This window comes from Eucalyptus grandis, chromosome 11, assembly GCF_016545825.1.
Source record: "Eucalyptus grandis isolate ANBG69807.140 chromosome 11, ASM1654582v1, whole genome shotgun sequence".
NCBI lineage: Eukaryota > Viridiplantae > Streptophyta > Magnoliopsida > Myrtales > Myrtaceae > Eucalyptus > Eucalyptus grandis.
In genome coordinates, this window is record NC_052622.1 from 23929940 (window position 1) to 23950797 (window position 20858).

Sequence of the window (20858 nt, forward strand, 5' to 3'; positions counted from 1 at the left end):
GTTGGCGCGCTCGAGGTTTGGGGCGTGATATCCCCGTTTAAGTGGTATCAAAGCATGGTCTATGTATGGAGTGATAAGGTGCAATGAGTCATGGGATAGTTAGTAGGAAAGGCTTTTAATATGCTGATGCATGTGAGTGATAGCTGATTGATAACTTGTTTGTGGGGTCACTCAAATTCTAACCTGATGTTGGAATCGGAAAACATGTGTCTATAAAGAGCCTGTAGGATGAGTGATTAGGAGTGGAGAGCTCCTTGGATGAGGTCAGTAGGACCTGTATCTCGGGGTAGGACGCTGACATGAGTTGGTACCCGAGGTAGAGAGCAGGCTTAGACCAGCGCGAGTGTGAGAGTACCACCATGAGTTGGTACTAAGAGTGTAGCAGCACCGAATGATCTTAGATTCGACGGGATTGTTTAGGCGCTAGAGTCTTTGGGAAGTGTTTTGGGTCAGTAAGCTCAGGACCGAGCCATTGCTATTGCCGTTGTTTCTACTGCTGCCAGTGTTGTGACCATTGTTATTTCCACGCCTGTTGAGGCCCAATCTGGAGTTGTGATCGAGGATCAAGCCACCGTATCTAAGTCAAAGTTCAGTTTAGACAGAAATGGAAATCGATTGGGGAGAAAGGCCGATGTCATAAGAAAGGTGCCCTGTTTCACCCAACCGGAAGAGTAGAATTGGAAGGTCAAAGCCCAACTCGATAGATGTGTGTCATGTCTGTAAGAAAAGACACGGATCAGTTCTGTATTGTAAGAGGGAAATGACTTGTTACATGTGTCGCCAGTAAGGTCATTTGATCAAAGATGGTCCGTATAGATAGATGGAGTCACAGCTATTTTTATCACCGCCGTCGATAGAAAAGAACAGAGGAAGCATGCTTTAGGATGTTTAGTGGGGTACTTGGAATGGACCCTAGTGCAAGGAAGGGTGCATGATGTCACTTGATGGGAGGTAGAGGACTCACTGATTGTGTGCCGAGTTTGTGGAAAGGAGGCATGAGTCAGCCTGGTGTTAGAGTAAAAAGGGAGCATGATTTGAATATGGCCAGCATGGCCATCAGGTTAGGAACTGTCCGTGTAAGTTCAGGAGAGCGTAAGCACTGTTACTGCAGATAGGACACCACTAGGATGGCTGGAAGAGCATGAATGGGTCGATCAAGCATTGACCAAGGGAAGAATGTTTTTGAGATGTTTTTATCAGAGTAGTGCAGCAGAATTTTCAGTAAGGGTTGTAGGATTTTCGTTGTGGTAATAAGATAATAGAAATGTGAATCTCTGATTATAGTTGTACTTGAAATGATTTGCTTAAGTATGACTTGAAAGTCATTTATAAAAAGGTTTGGCTCAAGGAGCTTTCTGTTGTTTTGAATCGTGGTAGTAATATAATTCAGTTTGTTCAGTTAGCGTGCGAACGTTTTGAATCACTGAAAGTCGAAGAGGAACTTTGATCCTTGCTATTCGTCACTGAAGATGACCTGATTCTGGTTGTTGGTTATTGAATCTACATGACAACTGTAATGGATGCGTCAGTTGAGGGGCCAAATATGGAGAACATAATCGTGGTACATAAGTTTTCTAAGGTATTTTCTGAAGAATTGCCACGTTTGTTGTCAGGAAGAGAAATAGAGTCATGATTGAATTAGCACCCGGAATAGAGCCAGTCCCTAAGGCTCCTTACCGGATGGTGTTACCTGAGTTAAAAGGACTGAAAGTGTAGATGCAGGAATTATTGGATAGGGGATTCATACGTTCCAGTGCATCACCTTGGGGAGCACCTGTTCTATTCATGAAGAAGAAAGTTGGTTCGTTGTGTTTGTATGTCGATATTCCTCAAGATCGACTAAAGGTCAGGGTATCATCAGTTGAGAATCAGGATGAAAGACATACCGAAGTTAGCATCTTGCGCTCGATACGGCATTATGAGTTCACTGTAATGCCGTGTGGTTTGACGGATAACTTAGCTATTTGTTTGGATCTTATGAGCAGAATGTTTAAAGGTACTTAAATCAGTTGTGATCGTGTTCATTGAAAGTTAACCTGGTGTGTTCAAAGAGTGCTGACGAGCACGAGAGACATTAGAAGATGATACTTCAGACCTTGAGGGCTCTTGAATCTTACGCTAAGTTTAGCAAGTGAGATTTTTAGATAACTTGTATTGCGTTCCTAGGTCACGTGATTTCAGGCGAAGAAATCTTCGTAGACCCCGTCCGAGATTAAAGCAGTGAACAGTTGGCCGAGATTGACTACAATGACACATATAAGAAGTTTCTGGGTTTAGCAAAGTATTACAGACAGTTCGTATACGGGGTTTTCAGTGTTAGCATCGCCATTGACAAGACTTCTGAAGAAGAAAGAAAAGTTTGTGTGGTCAGGTAAGTGCGTGTGTAGTTTCCAAGAGCTTAAGCAGAAGTTGACCATTCCATCTGGTCTTGGAGGATGCGAGATCTACAGTGATGGGTCGTTTAGAGGACTGGGTTGCGTACTAAGGCAACATGATAGGGTTGTTGCATACGCGTCCCGTCAGTTGAGATCTCAGGATTTGAATATGAGACAGCATCGCTGGATGGAACTCCTTAAGGATTATGACTATGATATTTCGTATCACTCCGAAAAGGTGAGCAAAGTTACAGATGCACTGAGTAGAGAGTCATTAGTTGCACAGTTGGTACTCAAGGATTGGATCTTACTCGAAGTCTGAAATTCAGTTTTCAAATCTAAGGTATGCTACCTTTTGAATCTTATGACCACCCTCAGAATTGAGCCAAGAATACAAATCAGAATCAAAACGCTTCAGTGGATAGATTCATAAATTCAAAAGATTCTATAAGAGAATGCAGATGAGAGAGAGATTGATTTTCAGATTTCTGAAGGCAGAACGCTAAGGTTCTGAGGACGATTGTGTGTAATTGGCGATACAGAGATTAAAGAAGAGATCTTATGGGAAGCTCATCATAGCAACTTTAGTGTTGTCCATACAGTACGAAGATGAGTCGGAATCTACATCATCAGAATTGGTAAATCAGTATGAAGATAGATATCGCCGAACAAGTTGTAAGTGTTTGATGTATCTGTAAGTGAGAATTTGGTAATGTAAGCCAAGAAAACTTTTTCAAATACTTGAGAGAGTCCTATGTGGGAATGGAAGTATAGCATGATGGAATGTTATGACAGGCTTATTAAGGAGTCGGGAAGAGTATTGATTCCTTATGGGGTTGTGGTTGATAGATGATCAGAGTCAACTCACCTTGGTGCAGCACGAAAAGATCTCGATTAGAATAGGTATATTGAAGTGTGTGTGTATATCATATAAATCATCTACATGGAGTGCCGGGGATGAATTGTATTTCAAATCTAGATCAGATGTTCCAAGTTTGCAAAGCTTTCAGATGGTTTTTTCTTAAGCAGTGCATAGCAGAGAGTGCAGAATTTCAATTGTCGAGATGAAGTCAAGGAAAGAAAGATCACAGGCCAAGATTAGTGTCAGAGTTATATCAGATCTTGACCAGAGGTTCCCAGTTTCAGCAGATCAGTCAGATAGTTTCTTTCTAATCAGTGCAGAGCAGAGTGTACAGGATTTCAGTCGGTTGAGATGAGATCAGAAATCAGAAAATCGCAAGTCCAGAGTTTGTTCAGAAATGAGTGATTCAGTCGCAATTATCAAAGATGGTTTAGAGACCGCTCAGAATCGCCAGTTTAGCTTCGCAGATTTTGTGTTGAAGACCTTTGGAATTTTAAGTGGGCAAGTGTTTAGTATTTTGGATCCGAAGTCATTTGGACAAGATAGTAGTGATCTGGTAGCACCGGTATTGAAGGAGCAACTTGGGAAACCAAAGATTTGATGAGACAATTGTACCCCCACCTTTTTGCTTAAGATGTATAATGGTTTAAATTTCGAGGACGAAATTTTTATAAGAGGGGAAGAGTTGTGACATCCTGATTTTCAGATTCTATTTTCAATAAATTGAGAAGGGCGTTTCGTTGGCACGCATATAGTTTTTTTTCTTGAGTCGGCCACTCATGTGAAAACAAGTTTATAAGGTGAAGCCGTTAAGAGATTCTAATGCATCGGGCTCGAGAATTTAACCAGAAAGTGACCTTTCGACCGAGCTAACCTGTAAGGGTCATTACGGCACAATTAAAAATCGATTAGAGATCGGAGATAGGTCGACTCGATAGAGGCATGTGATTAAGTGTGGGTGATTCCACCAGATCGCACAATTCTTGTCGATCGGCATTGGACCGACTTTTCTGTCGATTAGGTACCTTGTGTCCGTATTTGAAACTTTGAGATTACCTTGACAACCGAGAGTCGCTAATGTGTCAAAGATGTACATTGTGGCTTGATCGACCACAGGTCAAATGCATGAAAATATCTAAAAGCTACCAGGTAGATTAGGACGCGCTAATATCGTGTCAGAGTGAAATCAACCGTGAAATTGAGATCGAATTCAGAAATTGGAAGTCTTGGTGTGTCACAAATCATTTTAGAAATATTGACTCATCTTTGGAAGATTTTTCATGCAAACCGAGCTTTTCAGCAAAATAATCAAGGTATGGTTAATTTGGTTCAGAAATTTGGTAGGCCCGCTTTTGGTGGTATTTTTGAGATCAAGATGGTTCTATGGTCAAGTAAATATGTGAATTGAAGGGTGGTGACATTGGATTAATTTTATGGACTTTAATTTGGTTCAATTAGAAGAGAATTGAAGAATGTGATGTGCAAAGTTTAAAAATTGGTATGCCACGGCGGAAATTGAAATTTGACCCATTGAAGATTGTTGTGGGAGGTTTGGAGATAGTGGAGTATGACATCCCTTGATGATGTCATGGTGGGCCATTTTGTTGGATTAAAGAAAGAGAAAAAGAGAAAAAAATGGTCCCCTCCTTCTCTCTCCTCCCTCTCTCCTTCCTCTCTCCTGTCGACCCTCTCTCCTCCATTTTCTTCATCTTCTTCTTCGGACGCTAGCAACAGCGAAGATCAACCAGCAAGCCGTCGGGCCTCACGCCGTTGCACGCCTTCACCGGACCGCCATTAGTCGGCCCCCTCCTTTCTCCTTCTTCTCTGCCCATCAAGTAGCCTCTCTCCTCCATCTCCAGCTTGTGCTCGACGCTCCAGCAGATCTGAGAAGACGCTGGAGCAGCTAACAGCATTGTCGGAGCAGCCGCACGCCTCCGCCCGTCGCCGCTCGTCGTCTCGTGCTCCGTCGCTGCCTGCGCTTGGCCGACGCCCAGCTGCATCTCAGCCTCGGTCCGTGTGTTCCAAGAGTCGCCGGAGCTCGTCTCCACCGCCATGAGCCGCCGTCGACCTCCCCACCGGCCCATCCAAGCCACTGCCGGTCTTCCCTGCTGGTTTCAGTCCCAAGTCAGCCCGTTTCCCCCTCCTTCGACACCAGCTCAGCAGCTGGAAAAAATGGGTATGGCAGCCCGGTCTTGGCCCGTTTTGGCCGGCTTCCCGACCTCGGATGCTCGGCCCACCTTGAGAAAAGTCGATCCCCTCGGCATCCTCGTCGTTTTGGTTCGATCAGTTCGTTAATCCAGTGAGTTTAGCTCACTAAACCTCGCTTAGAGGGTTAATTATGCTTAGGGAGGTTTAGTTTATGTTAAGTATTATTAGGTTGTTAGTTTAGGTTATTTAAGAGTAGATTAGATTAAGGTGGTGTTTTAATTTAAAGTGTGCTTAATTAAGGGTAAGTAGGTTTATTTAGAATAAGCATTGATTTGACATAAATGAATTTACTTAATATCTCGAAATTATTAAATAATTAAATAATATATTATTATTCGAAATTATTAAAATATTATTATTTAATTATTTTCGGAATAAATTTAATTATTTATTAAATTTCGAAAATTTTGTCGGGACTATAAATTCTCAGAATTTCGTGCCGGTCTCTGTTGTATAGTTAGATTTTGAAATTGATGGGATATTATAAATTGAGTGTGGATTGTGAAAAATATGGATATTATTATTTAATTAATTTTTGGAATAAATTTAATTATTTAATAAATTTCGAAAATTATTTTGGGACCTTATTTTCTTAGAATTTCGTGCTGATCACTACTGTGCATTTAGAATTTTAATTTGATGAATGGATGTGGCAAATTGAGTGTTGATTGTGATAAATATGGATTTTATTCATAAAACCCAAGTGTCGGGTTTTAATGCAAAAATTGGATTTTCAATATTATATTAAATAGTGGGGCTTGAAAAAGTGAGATATTGGTTTTATGGATCGAAATTAACGTGCCCCCACACACGTAGTTAATTTCTGGACTACTTTTAATATGAAGAAAAATGGCCGGGATCACTATTTTAAGTGGAAGTATTGAGTGAAATGTAAAGTGTCCTGGGCCGAATATGAATTGTTGTGTGATAATTAAGAGGAGATCGTCCTAGGCTATTGAGCCGGACTTGCCCCTATATGGGATGCCCACGCAATGGTTGCGGGTCGCAGTTGATTCTGGGCCCATGCTTTTTCGGGAATGCCGTCGACATACTGACGAAACCACGCTCCAAGGTGGGGAGGCGATGCCTGGCTATATGCCAGTAGATAGCCGGATTGCGAGTAGGCTATGCCCTTGTGTGGCAGTGAATAACAATTGGAATGCATGTTGAGTGTTGTTGATGTGTCGGATTATGGGACGGAATTGTGTGACATGAAATGTGACGTGTCATATTGATTTAGTCTTATAATCAGGACCCCCGCGGTTGTTAGTTATATGAAAGTGAATGCGTTCCGTTTGTTTAAGTTCTTATTACTGCATATGATTGAGTGATATGAACTGTGCTAACCTGCAGGAAGGAACCGATGCGAGGTAAGTTTTCTATGTTGTGTGGCTAGGCCACCCTTGGGCGTACTTTCTTTCTAATAGGGGTTTAGGGGGTTGAACTTGCTGAGACATTGTCTCATCTCAGTTAGGAGATTACAATTTCAGGTCCCTGGTGGACGGAGTGGCTAGATAGCTTTGGTTGACCTTGAGGAGTTGCAGATGTGAAGTCATGAGGATTGGAGAACGTGTCCGACTTGTAGGTCGTAGGACAATTCATTTTTAAGAGCCGGTCTTTTGTAGACTTTTGGATGTAGGCCTTCGTTTGTAACTCCGTTGGTTTATGTAAGTGATTGGTTGTGAATTTGCTTCATGCTTTTCTATCCCGTATTTCATTGTCAGGGATTTTATAATACGTTCCGCTTGCGCAATAATAAATGAATAGGGTCGGCGACACTACCTGGGAATGTCGCATTTACATGATCATGGTGGGATGTTGCCACGCTCGAGATTCGGGGCGTGACATAAGGTTTATTTTTTTCATTTTTTTATTTTTATATACATGTGGTCTTCTTCCACCTTTTTTTTTATTGGACATTCTAATAGAGACTGAATTTTGATAACTATCTATCACACGATATGACAAAATGAGTTTAGGCAACATCTTTTGTCATCATGGAAGTGACATTGGCTATATAGATGCCATCGGTAATATGTAATAAATTAAGCTACTAACTTCGTGTTTAGGTCATGCTCCTAATCAATATTTGGCGTGTAACCTAACTACAAATGAATAGGTTCATGTCTCTCTCTAATGCATAGTTCATAACTACAAATGGTAATATTCAAGCAATCTTCAATCAGTCTTTAATTAGATACGGCGCATACTAAAGTATCATAGCCTACGTGTGAAAAATCTTTTTGTAGAAAGAAACACTCATGCCATTAACCTAACACAGCCAAGCCTTTCCTTCTTTACTAATAACTTCAGTTTTCAACTCCGTTTGTCAAAGAAAACTATATACGTTGTCCGAGAGCATGATCGCGAAACACCTAGAGATTAAATACTCATAATATAATAAATCTTGAAAAAAAAAACCCTCAAAATTGTGGTCGTTACATGCAAAATGACGGCAAGGGAAAAACAAAACTGAGGGAGCGAGGGTGACGGAATGGAGAGGAAATGGATAAACAAGCAAGAGTTAGCAACACATAAAACTACGAGTGAATAATACATTAGAAGATGGACGTGGTCCTGGGGAAAGTAGACATTGATAATACGGTGTCTTTGAATAGAGCTAAAGCTGATGTCCTTTCCCTTGTCTTTAATCATGCTTGAGAAGATAGCATGCATGAAATGGTTTCCGCTCATCTTGAATATTGCAACCGGCGTCAACAAACTAACAGATAAAGAATACTGTGGAAGAGAAAATTGTGAAAATTCTGTATATCTTAGTGTGTCTCTATGTGCCATAATGAAGAGTCCATGTGCCTATTTACAAACTTTATTAATTATAAATTAATTAGAGATATACACAATCAATGGAGATATATGCATAATTTTGAGAGATATAAAGAATCAAAGGATATATCTCAATAATTTATAATATCCTCCCGCTCTTCATTTGTCTTTAATGACTATTCCTTCAAGAGGTTGGAGTGACTTCTCTAAGGCACTCTTCTAGGTTTTGTAGAACGAACTCTAATTTATCCAACACCTTCTCAAATGCACTTTTCTTGAGACAACTTTTAAATCCTTCTAATCTATCTCACATGATCCTCATGCCAGGAATCTGAGTTGCCAGGTTGTTGCTCTCAAGTCCTTCATTTCAAACTCCTTTGACAATTGATGCTTCAATTTATTGATCTACCCCGTGCTAGATCTTGTAGTGATCATATCATTCACATACAACAATAAAATAATATAGCAACCATTATATTTCTTGAAGTAATAGCAATAGTCTATTTCACATCTAGTGAACTCGTTATCGCACATAAATGTGTCAAATTTCTTATCGACTTTCATTCAGCTTGCAAACATAGTTCTATTTACCAAGAATTTGAAAACCTTCTGATTATACCATATATATTCCCTCCTCTAAGTCACCAAGGAGGAGTGCAATCTTCACATCAAATTGTTCTACAAATTTGGAGAAGACTTTTTACTAAAAATTTCCCCTTGTTCCTCTTGTTGCCATCGGTTTCTTCTTTGATCTCATACATCCAATTGTTCTATAGTGCCTTCTTTCCAAGTGTTATTTTGGACAACACCCAAGTTATATTCTTCACAGGTGAATCCGACTCATCATACATTGTTATCTATACAAAATGCACAAACAAACAAGAGGAAGGAACCTTGGCTAATAGCTTGTGTTTAGGTCACCTCCACATCAATACTTGGCGGGGAAATGTCTATCTAGCCTCTCTAATCCATGGTTCTTAACTACAAATGACACTGCCTCCCTCGCATCTTTCTAGCAATGTCCAATCAGTCTTTGAATTAAATGCAGCATACACTAAAAGGTCATGTCTTGCGTATGAAAAATCTTTTTTAGAAGGGTACACTCAAAAATTTAACCTATCACAAGTAAGCCTTTTATACTTTACTAGTAACTTCAGTTCATTACTTCATTCGTCAATGATTACTGTATGTATAGTCAAAGAGTATGATCGCGAAAAATCTGCACATTTAATATTCGTATTATAATAAACCCTTGAAAGTTTGGTCTCAGAAAAATATTCCATAAAATGGATGTCGTTGCCTGCAAAATGACAATGAGGAAGAAAGAAACACTAAATTAAGGGAACGAGGGTGACGTCATGAAGAAGAAATGCACAAACTAACGAGAGTTAATAATAAACTAATAGCAATAAATAAATATAGGCTTAATAGAAATTTGAAAGAGCAATGTAAGCCTAATATAAGTAGACTTTGTTGATATTGTCTTACTATGGAGCCAAAGCCGATGTCCTTTTCATTTTTTTTTTTCAAAGATATGCTTGAGAAGATTGTATGCGTCTTAACTTTTTTCCGTTCATCTTTAATATTACAACTGGCATCAACAAGCTAACATAAAATTGTCATGTACTGTCACCCAATTAATAAGGAACAACTTCGGCATATTTTTTGCATCTAGGATTTACGTATATAATAAATGAATCGACTGTAGGTCCAATGATTTAGTTCACAGGAGAGATCAGAGAGCAACATGAATGTTTTATCATGTTCAACCAACACAAGGTTTGGGAAAGTGTACAAGTTTAGTTTTATAAAATCTAGATGAAATGCGTGGCAAAAAAATTGTGTAATTAATGTTCAACATTTTACAGAGATTGCGTAAAAAGTAGGATCTCGACTCCCGTCTTTCGTCATGTACCAGTTGTAATTTGTTTGTTTCCTCACCCTAGATCCTACCACATATTTGTCTTTGTACAACATACTTTCATTGACCCTAACATCATCAATTTTTGTTAGTTTCCTATTTTATTCATATCAAAGCTAATTGCCGAAATGGTCAAAACCATATCCAATGAATGGGGAAAAAAAAACATTTTATAGCCTTTGCATCAATTTTGTCTCCAGTTTCAAAATCCGGGCGCATATATGGAAACACAACACGAAACTTTCAGTTGCGATATGAACTTGATGTGGCAGAATCCGATGCCAAATGCACAAACAAACAAGAGTTAACGATAAACTAATAGCAGCAAATAACACTATAGGGAATACCAAATCAAGAGATCTTCTAGGCCTAAGAAAAGTAGACTTTGTTGATACGGATCTATAGAATGGAGCCAAAGCTGATGTCGTTTTCATGTCCTAATGTTATGGTTGAGAAGATTGCTTGCCTGTACTGGTTTCCGCTCATCTTCGATACGGCAACCGGCCTCAACAAGTTGCCAAGAACTGTCATGTACTGTCACCCAATTAATGGGAATTGCGCATGTTTTAGTATCATAAACTTCTAAATTGTTCATTAGAGCGATCTTCGGGGTATTCATGTGACAAAAGGCGATGATAAAACTTCATGTCAATGATTCCAAGACCACCCATCCCCTTACCAAACAGAGCACTAGTAGCAAGCGAAGAGCATGCACGTAAATGAGCTTTGTTAGGAATTTTTCTGTATATGGGCAGCCATTTATAGCAAAATTACCTTGTGTTAGCTAAAGAAAGACTCACTATATATGAGACATTTTATGATAGTCCATTATAGTTATGGGGATAATTATCCGAAAAGCTGTAAACTTATTATATGACGACCAAATTAGTCATAAACTTTTCAATTTTGTTAATTTAGTCATAAAACTTTTGACGATTTGTCAATATAATCATTCCAGTTAAGTTTGATCGGAAATTGCTAACATGATAGTTTAGTCAATATCGGCCGTCCGACATGGCCTATCTGTGGTTGGCTAGCATTAATGCGAACAATTTTTGCATATAGAGAGGGAGACTTAAATAAGGATCATGTTAGGTTTTATGAATTCACAAGCTTGATGCACGTTTGACCACTTGAATGCATAGTGGCATACCATGACAACTATATGTTCCCTTACCATCTCAGCAAACACATTGTTGGTACAGAGTAATTGCCACTTTTACACATACTGTGTACCTCAATTTCATTCAAATTGATTCCCCTCTAAAAGTATTACTAACATGATCATAGCTATCAATTGTGCGGACTGCACAATGGGACTCACTTAGATCAATGGCCATGATTATGACAATCTGCATAGATCGAGTCTGCATAGGACCTGCCTCATTCTTCGCTGGTGCATCTGAGCACCCTCTCATGTTCATGCGCAGCAGCGAACATGCTTTGAATTACTATGAACCGCTGATATAACCTCGTTAATTTTGGACCGATGATAGCGTCGGGATCGCATCTTGACAGGGACAGACTTTTCAGGGATGCTCTTTTGCAGGCGATACACAATTGGGCGGGTAGCTGTGTGGAGGTGGTGGAAGAGAGAGAGAGATGGGGGAGAGCGGCTGCTGAGCTACGCGGTCGAGCTCGAAGGGCAGGCATCGGATCGCCGGCGACATATCCTTAGGCTCGGTGTACCTCACATGCGTATGATCTCAACACTTACAATCAAGATAACTTTATCGTAAAAAAAAGAAAAGAAAAAAAGAAAAAGAAAACAAAAGTTAGCAATTGTCATGTCATCATGACTCGACAGAAATGGAACGGGTGGAAGTAACACTCAACGAAGGGCGGGAAGGTTCTCCTCCTCACGTTTTGGCTCTTTGTGGGAAACGTCCATTTCCATTCGCCCTGCTCCCGGCATATGTTCTTGAAAATCTATTAAACTGAGATCAAGTTGCTTGACTAAACTTCACCGCAAAATCCAAATAAAAGGACAAATCGAAAAGAAAAACTATAAACTTGTTCCGTAATCGGCTTGATTTTCTACATAAACCGTCCATACACATCTCAATACATATCGTCAAGACCTCGCAACCCAAAGCGTCCAAACATACCTTAGAGGAGACAACGCCTTTTGCCACCGCATACCTCCGGCGTCATCGAATGGCATCTGAACTCGGATACGAGCCGCTGCTCCAGCCGGTGATCGACCCTTCCCGCGCGAGGGAAATAAAAAAATAGTATCATGACGACCCACTTTGGCAACTCCATCAAATTTTTAATAGACAAACGGAGGGAAATAAAATAAATAAATAAATAAAAAAACGAAAGGGAGCAGTTGTTTAGAACAAGACAGAAGAATCTACTATCGGTCCAGGGATTGAAACCGTGCTGACTCATCGTTAGATAAAGTCTTCATAATTTTCTATGCTAATGTAAGCCAATTTGTCTCGAAAATTAAAGTGGTGCATGGACGTCCTCACCCACCTCGATCGATCTCTTCTTTCGGGAACCTTCTCAACTTACTTGACTAGGTGAGTCAAGATCAAAAGCACGTGGTTCGCCAATGGCACCCAAGTGACGACAAATCACCACCGTCGGATCGACCGGGGGTTTTCAGATTCCTATTCCGATCCAACGGTTGAAACCCATGAACATCATTTCAGTACAGACCTCACCAGTCGCCAATACCGACTTCCATAAATACCGTCTATCTCTCCGTCGCAAATCTTACAGGAAGACCCTCTCTCCGATCGGCAGATTTCCTCTTTTTCCTCAAGCAATCCTCTCAAAAACCATCGATTCCTTAATGGCTGCTTTACAAGCTTACTCTCTACTAGTTTCTTATTTTTCTTCTTCCTCTTCCTCTTTGGGTTGTTCTTTGAAGCGAACGATCGACGCTTCGATCCAACCCCTGAAGCCCTCGAAACTCAGACTCAGGGCCCGTTTAGTTCAATTTTGGGGAAATGGCTTTGCATTTCCCCAAGTAATTTTGAATGAGTGGACATTTTATGAATGCAAATGTGTTTGGAAACTCATTTTTATGTATATTTTGCAAAGCAGCTTTAAGGTGATAAGAAAAAGGAAAAAAAGAAAACAAAAGAAAAGGGAGGAGGAGATGTAGTTGCTCCCATGATGGTGGTGGTGGTGGTGGGGAGGCGGTTGGTGGCGGTGGGGGAGGTGGCTCGCCAACCTTAGGTGACGCCTGGGTTGCACGGCCTCAGGCGACACCACATGAGGTCGTGTTGCCTCAAGTGGCTGGGTTGCGCCTGAGGTCGAGCGACCTAGGCGACGCCACCTGAGGCTACGCAACCTCAGGCGGTGTTGCCTGGGTCCCTCGACCTTAGGTGGCGGCACTTGGGTTGTGTGACCCGGGCGACGCTCGAGATCGCCCGACCTCAGGCCACCTCGCCTGAGGTTGCGCAACCTCAAGCGAGGCTTCTCGGCGGCCAGATCTGGTCCCCCGGCGGCCAAATCTGGCCACTCACGACGAAGCACCACCCTCTGGTTGAGCTTCGCGAGGAAGGCAGGAGCTTCGCGAGGAAGAAGGAAGAAGATGATGAACAATATTTTGCGAGGGCAAAAGAGGAAAACATGATTATCAGTAAGAGCAATATTGGAAAAAAATTTCATTAAACCTTAGACTAGCATTTTGAAAATGCTGAAAGCCAAAGCAGGTCCGGACCTGCTTTGGGCTTTCAGCATTCCAAATGCAAGCATTTGGCAAATGGAGACTCAAAAGTATGAACCAAATGCAAAATATTTTCTCCAATGAGCTTTAGGGGTCCAAAGCCCCTTGGGAAAGCCAAACCAAATGGGGCCTCACTGATCATCCAAGTGCTCCAATCACAAAGAATCTCTAAGCGATCTTGGAGGATGTCGAAGATAGAGTGGAGATGCATGAAAACATCGGCGAGCAGCGAGACAAATGGAACTCCTGTTGAACTCGGTCAATACAATGACTCTCACTGCCACCACCGTGGCGGCGATGGCTGCGATGGCTGTGGATCTGCCGGCTCTATCACTGAGAGCATGCTCCGTTCTCTTGTTTACAGTGTCCACTGGGATGTCACTTGTAATGAGCAAAATCCAGCCCTTACAACTGGCTGAAGAGCAACGCAATGCCTCAAGGTTGTTCAAGCAGCTCCAGAGCGAGATCAAGTCGATGCTCGCCCTCCAATCCTCGACTGAATCAGACGTAGAGGACACGAAAGAGAAGGTGCTGGCCCTTGATAGGGCTTATCCACTGCCTCTGCTTGGAGCGATGCTCGAGAAGTTCCCCATGAAATTTGAGCCTGCCGCATGGTGGCCTAGGGTTTTCAACAACCGCGGCCAATCCCGAGGGCGCAAAACCGTCACAAACACAGAGCGAAACGGATGGAGCGAGGAGCTAGAAGTGGAGATGAGAGCCATCGTCCAAGTCCTCAAGAGCAAAGACAAGCAAGAGTACTTGAGGCTCGGGAATTTGGCCCTAAAATTGAATAAGATGATGGCGGTTTCTGCTCCTTTGCTGGCCGGCATGGCTGTGGCCGGATCAGCCTTTGGTGGCTTGACAGCCATGACGGTGGCGGCCATTGCTGGTGCAATGGCGGCTATCATCAACGTCATCGAGCATGGAGGTCAAGTTGGTATGGTCGTGGAGATGTACAGAAACTATGCAGGGTTCTTCGATCTTAGGGAAGAGACGATCAAAGCGACGCTAGAAGAGAGCGACTACAGCAAGAGAGAGAACGGAGAGATGTTCGAGATGAAGGTGGCGATGAAGCTGGGGCAGAGCTTGTCACAGCTCCGAGATTTAGCAAAAAAATCAAGGGCTTCTGGTATAGAAGAGGTGGATGAGTTTGGAAGCCAGCTTTTCTGAACTCCTTTGAACAAAGATATACAGCGTATATGCTATACTTGAACAATGAGGCTCATTAACAAGATTCTTTATTTATCTCTTGGTGCATAATTGTATCAATTAATTCCACAAAATAATTAATTAAAAGCATTAATTGATATGCGGGTCTGATTTTCACAACCCCAAATCATTTCCTTAATTATTTAGCCTGTTGATTTTATTGATTCCTTTTAGTTTGCTTGTGTAAATAAATGTCGAAACGGACAATGCTTTTATTATATATCATGGTAACAAAATTTGGTACTAGAGGCTTTTCTAAGACAAAATGTATCCATCACTATTGCATGTAAAATGTGAAAAATCAAGTGTTTCACTTCTCAAAGGGGAAAAGTGTCAAAAAGTCCTAAACCTTTTGCCTTTGTACCAATTTAGTTATAAACCTTTTTTTGGTGCCGATTCAGTCCTAAACCTTTTTAAGTTGTGCCAATTCAGTCCTTTCCGGCCAATTTTAGCCGGATTTTGCTGACTGGACGCCGGCCGGCTGACGTGGCATGATCGGCGCTGACGTGGACAATTTTTAATAATATTTTTTAAATACTTTTAATATTTTTATTTTTTCCTCTAGCCGGTCGCCGGATGGCGATCGGCCGAAGCGACCGTCGGCGAGGGCGAGGCCGACCTCGCCGGATCGGGCGAGGTCGAGCCTCGCCGGCCCTCGTCGGCCATGGGCGGCGAGCCTCGCCGCATTCGGCGAGGGGCGAGGGTGAGCCTCGCCCATGGCTTGATCTCGGCGAGGCGGCCATGGGCGAGGGCCGGCGAGGCTTGACCTCGCCAAATCCGGCGAGGGCGAGCCTCGCCCATGGCCGCCTTGCTGGATCCAGCCATGGGCGATGGGTGAGGCTCGCCCTCGCCGAATCTCGGGCGAGGTTGAGCCTCGCCGGCCCTTGCCCATGGCTTGATCGGCAAGGTCGGGCGAGGCCGGCGAGGCTCGACCTCGCCAGATCCGGCGAGGCGAGCCTCGCCCATCGCCCATGGCCAGATCCGACGAGGCGGCCATGGGTGAGGCTCACCCTTGCCGGCTAGAGGAAAAAGACAAAAAAATAAAAAAAATTAAAAATTTAAAAATTTAAAAAAATAAAAAAATATTAAAATATTATTAAAAGTTGTCCACGTCAGCGCCGATCATGCCATGTCAACCGACCGGCATCCAGTCAGCAAAATCCGGTCAAAATTGCTGGAAAGGATTGAATTGGCACAACTTAAAAAGGTTTAGGACTGAATTGGCACCGAAAAAAGGTTTAGGACTAAATTGGCACAAATGCAAAAGGTTTAGGACTTTTTTGGCACTTTTCCCTTTCTCAAAGTATCAACTAAATGACAAAGATGCCTGTAATGAAACAATTGTTTGGTCTCGACATATTAACATGAAGTATAAACCGATAGTCATATGATTTTATGTGCACAAATTGTCAAATCATAATTAAATACTCACGTAAAGTTATGCTCCTAACCTGGTTTTGACCCATATGAACATTCCACTTCTTGCCTAATTCCACTTCTTAAATAGAAAATAATGTTTTTCTATTTTCTTAGGAAACGATTAAGCATTTTCATATGCCGTGGTTTCAATTATCATAAAGGTTAGATTTATAAAGAAAAACGAAGGGCAATCCGTCATACCTTTTTCAAGATGTGAACACAATCAAATGGTTGAATTCTTAAATGTCTCCTATTGCACAAACGGTCCCCATACGACAGTGGCTTTGAATTTTCTGAAAGAGTTGACACTATTGACACATTCAGTTTCGCTCGGCCCTTTCTTCTTGGGCGTTGGCTTTTTCTTATTTCCATCCTAGATTTAAAGTTTAAATTAATAGGTGGAGGGAAATCGTATGTTTATCAAAAATATACAAACCCAAGGATACACGACGTGTGATATTTAACACCATGGATCGAGAATAACAAATGAAATTTGACGAACGAGTTGAAACATGAAATAAATTGGAACAAAACCTGCCTTTAATATGATATTAGAATGTCCAACAAAAACTGAAGTTATATGTGAAGGGATATCACATATAGATGAAAAGAATATAAATTGGAACAATTTTTGGGTTTGTCGCTGGTGAAGTGGGGCCAGGATTCTCCACTGTGCCGTCAAGAGGATCTAGCTCCATGGGATCCTAGTCATCGTCCTCAGGGCCCCTACTAGGCAGCCCGTCAAAATCTCTTAGGGGACCAAGCAGCATATCTCCATTTTGGATGAACCACGCTAGGAACCTATGGAGTATCCATTGCCCCGGTCTTTCATCTATCCAGATGGTGGTGAGATACTTCTTGTACAGATGCAATCGACTCGGGAAGCGGTGGTGTGTCACGACAATATCTCAATCCTTAGGGATACCAAACCTCATTGGTGGAAGTGCCATCCTAGAGACCTGGAAATGATTATACAATAACCAGTGAGATATAAATCTCAGTGAGTTCTCCCCTAAGCTCCCGGTTAGGACAACAACTTAACTTAGGGTATCTCTTCAGAACAACCCCACGAACAACCAACGACCCATAACTAACAACCGACGATTAATAGTCGGTTTGCATGCAACCTTACCCAGTATGCCATACCCTGCAAGTTGAATCTCAGCATAATACACGTAATGCACGTGGCCATTAGATGATGCAGTTCATCAATCACATACGAGTCGCGTCATAAACGATCTCACCTGGCCATTGCCACACCCTGCACGTTATCGATTCATGCGTGTGTGCCATAAACAATGTGATCAACTTGTATAATCCAAACTAATGATGTCATGATTATCATATGCTCTTGCACTTTAGTGCGCCACCCATCAAGTATTAATCGATCACACATGTCCCAATTATAAGGTAAAATCGTTATGACATGTCCCATATGTGGCACCCAAGAATTTCGACAATCCTCGAATGTACGATGACCATGACAAATCAATAGAGGTACTTTTGAATGGTGCCATTAGTATTTTGCATGAGCATTGTTTGATTCCATCGTCGAACTGATGGGCTGCATTTAGAAATATTTTGATCGTCGCATAAGGCATAGACCCATCCCTGTGTACTATCACTAATGAGACTGAGATTGTGCCACAAGATCGATTGACAAGAAATTTTCTATACTTGGCCATGTACCCTACGAATCGAACCATCCTTGTCTATTGTCGTAGTATCATACGGCCATATGAATAGGCCGTATATAACTCATGCACATGCGGAGATTTAACGCGAATATTTAGAATAAAGTGTGGCTGGATATTAAGAGTAATAAAGCCGCAACCCACCGACCCAAACCACTCCATAGCAACCATTTAATTAGTCGACATAATGGTCAACAAGTGAGAAGAGATGTTGACCGAGACCCTGCAAATGATGGCCACGTCGCTAGAGGAGGAGTGACAACTGGAGTTCCGCCCATTGCATGGATGAACAAGCTGTTGAGTGCTCGCCCACAAGCCTCCGTGTTTCCCTGTTGCAAGCTGCCACGAAGCAGCTAATGATTAGCAAAGAATAAATTTAAAATTTAAGTGAACTTACAGAAGAATAAATGGACAGAGTAGTCGAGGAAGAGAGGAGAAGAGAATCGGAAAAGGCTTCTCCCCCCACACTTGTCCATGCTTACCTTCCACTTGTCCTTTCCATGAGAACACTTGTCACCTGCATACAAAAAAGGGGTGATTAACTATTAATCAAAGAACAAAAAGGGGAGGGTCTCGGAATTGAAGGACAGAGAGAGAAAGGGTGTGAACTGAGCAGAGAGAGAAGGAGAGTTCGTGCGTGTGTGCGAGCAGCGAGAGAAAGAGAAGGAAGGGCCGCCTCTCGCTGTGTCCGTGTAGCCGCCGTCGACGCCACAGATTCCCGTCGCCGACCGGCCAAGCCGCGACCCCCGAACCTCCATTTTCGGACAGCTACCGAGTGAGAGAGTTTAAGGCAAGCAATTGTTCTTCAATCTATGTTGTTGCAAGCTGTTTTGCCTAGAAAAGAAGTGAAATAGGTGAGGAGGATGGAGTACTTGAGCTGCATGTGGAGTCTTTGATATGTAGGAGGGTGTTAGATCAAGAAAACTGGTTGTGGATGAGGTGCATGTGCTGGATTTCGAATTTCATGAAGTGTGAGTGCTGGATTTTTGGAACTTGCAAGTGAAACCAAATGAATTTGAGATTCTGACCATGAGGAATCTTAGTGATAATCATGCTGTGGTAAGGTGTATTGTGTGTATGGACAAAGAGTATAATGACGGGAGGTCGAAATCTAATATATAGGAGGAGTTTCGTGAACCTTTGAACTGTTTTGGTGAAAATCAGTGTGACCTCAGGCGACATTTTAAATTTTCTGTAATTATCTAACCACAATTTGATTTCAAACCCTTGATGAAAGTTTTAGAGCATATCTTCATGAATAACATATCCAAAATTCAGAGAAAACGAACAAAGTATGACCCTCGAAATAATTTTCCTACAAAAATATGAAATCTGGAATTTTACAGAATGTTGGGTAGGAAGAAAATCGAAGTTTTACCCTTGGTACCTATGGAATCTGACTTAGTGTTCTTCTTGATATTTTTTCCTCTAGGTCTTATCAATGAAGTGTCAAAATTTCATAATTTTCTGAGCCCGTTTAGTAATTAATTCGGAATTGTTGCTAAAACTGCGCAATTGTAGAAATTAAGTTACTGTTTCGAGATTTCTATAGAATTGTCCTATATGAAGTATAGTTCTCGAATTGCCATGTGACTTAGTGATGCTGATGGTGGGAGGTTTGTGACTTGATAATGCTGATGGTGGGATATTGTGATTGATAAAAAGTTTGTGAGATATCTTGTTTGACATATGAGGATGCATTTGTGAATTAAAATGCAATTTGTTTGATAAAAGGGTTCATGAGATATCTTGTTTGACATATGATGATGCATTCGTGAAATTAAAACGCGATTTGTTACCCATTGAACCCTCGGATTAATGATGCCCTGGGAGTCGGGATGCTCAAAGAATCGAGTGAGTCGATGCCTTGTGGATGCCCGGTGGCCTTAAATAGCTGAATGCTGGAGGTTATTCCTCGGGAGTTTCGAGATGCCCGGTGGTATGCTAGTTGGTACGTAATTCCGGATGGCCAGGGTAACCGTTTTCATGGGAGGCCCTCGAGGTTCCTCGTGATGTCAGGTGGGGTACGAGATGCCTGGAGGCGTGATTTGCTCCAGATGCTCGGTGGCCTTAAATGGCTGAATGCCGGAGGCTTTCGCGATGCCTGGAAGGATGCGAATGCCGGAGGGACGCAAACATTGGTCCTCCGGGGATGAAACCTTTTGAAAAATAAAATGAATGATTTGACTATAAATGTGTGGGGTCTGAATATGTTGTCATCACATTGAAGGGTTTCATGATTGTTATCTGATTATGTGGCATATGATTCTTATAGAATTTGCAATTGCTTTAGTATTGAAGAATTCCATGATATTGATATCTATTTATCCCTTGTCTCCCTGCCTTGTCTATCTTGTATGAAATTAGATGCTAATTGTTATGCTCGATATAGCTTGTTGAATCTTGTGATGCTGAGTGGTTGTACTCACCCCGTTTGGGGACTAACATTTCAGACTAGACAAGATACCTCTGCCGCCGCCACCACCAGCAGATGGACCGAGTGGTTGGATATGGCTGTGAGGAGGAGGACAGCAAATGAAGGAACTTTTGGATGCCGACATTGATCGAGGGACTTTAAGTATATGATTGTTGGAAGAGATGTCGGTCATCTTTTGAAATATAGTTGAGTATAGAAAACCTTGGCATTTTGATGTACTGACGAATGATGTCCATCAAGTTATGTAAATAAAAGTGTATGGCT

General features: G+C 41.8%; 1 protein-coding gene across 1 annotated transcript; it reads left to right on the plus strand.

Annotated features, from left to right (window-relative positions):
* The first annotated feature begins 14102 nt into the window (after nt 1-14102).
* LOC104447566 (probable F-box protein At4g22030) lies at nt 14103-15005 on the plus strand. Its single transcript, XM_010061287.2, has one exon. It carries the CDS (start codon nt 14103-14105, stop codon nt 15003-15005), a length of 903 nt encoding a protein of 300 aa, XP_010059589.2.
* Nucleotides 15006-20858: the final 5853 nt, after the last annotated feature.

Bases quoted from the DNA above. Each gene is read 5' to 3' on its own strand.
- LOC104447566 (XM_010061287.2), top strand. From the start codon at position 14,103: ATGACTCTCACTGCCACCACCGTGGCGGCGATGGCTGCGATGGCTGTG.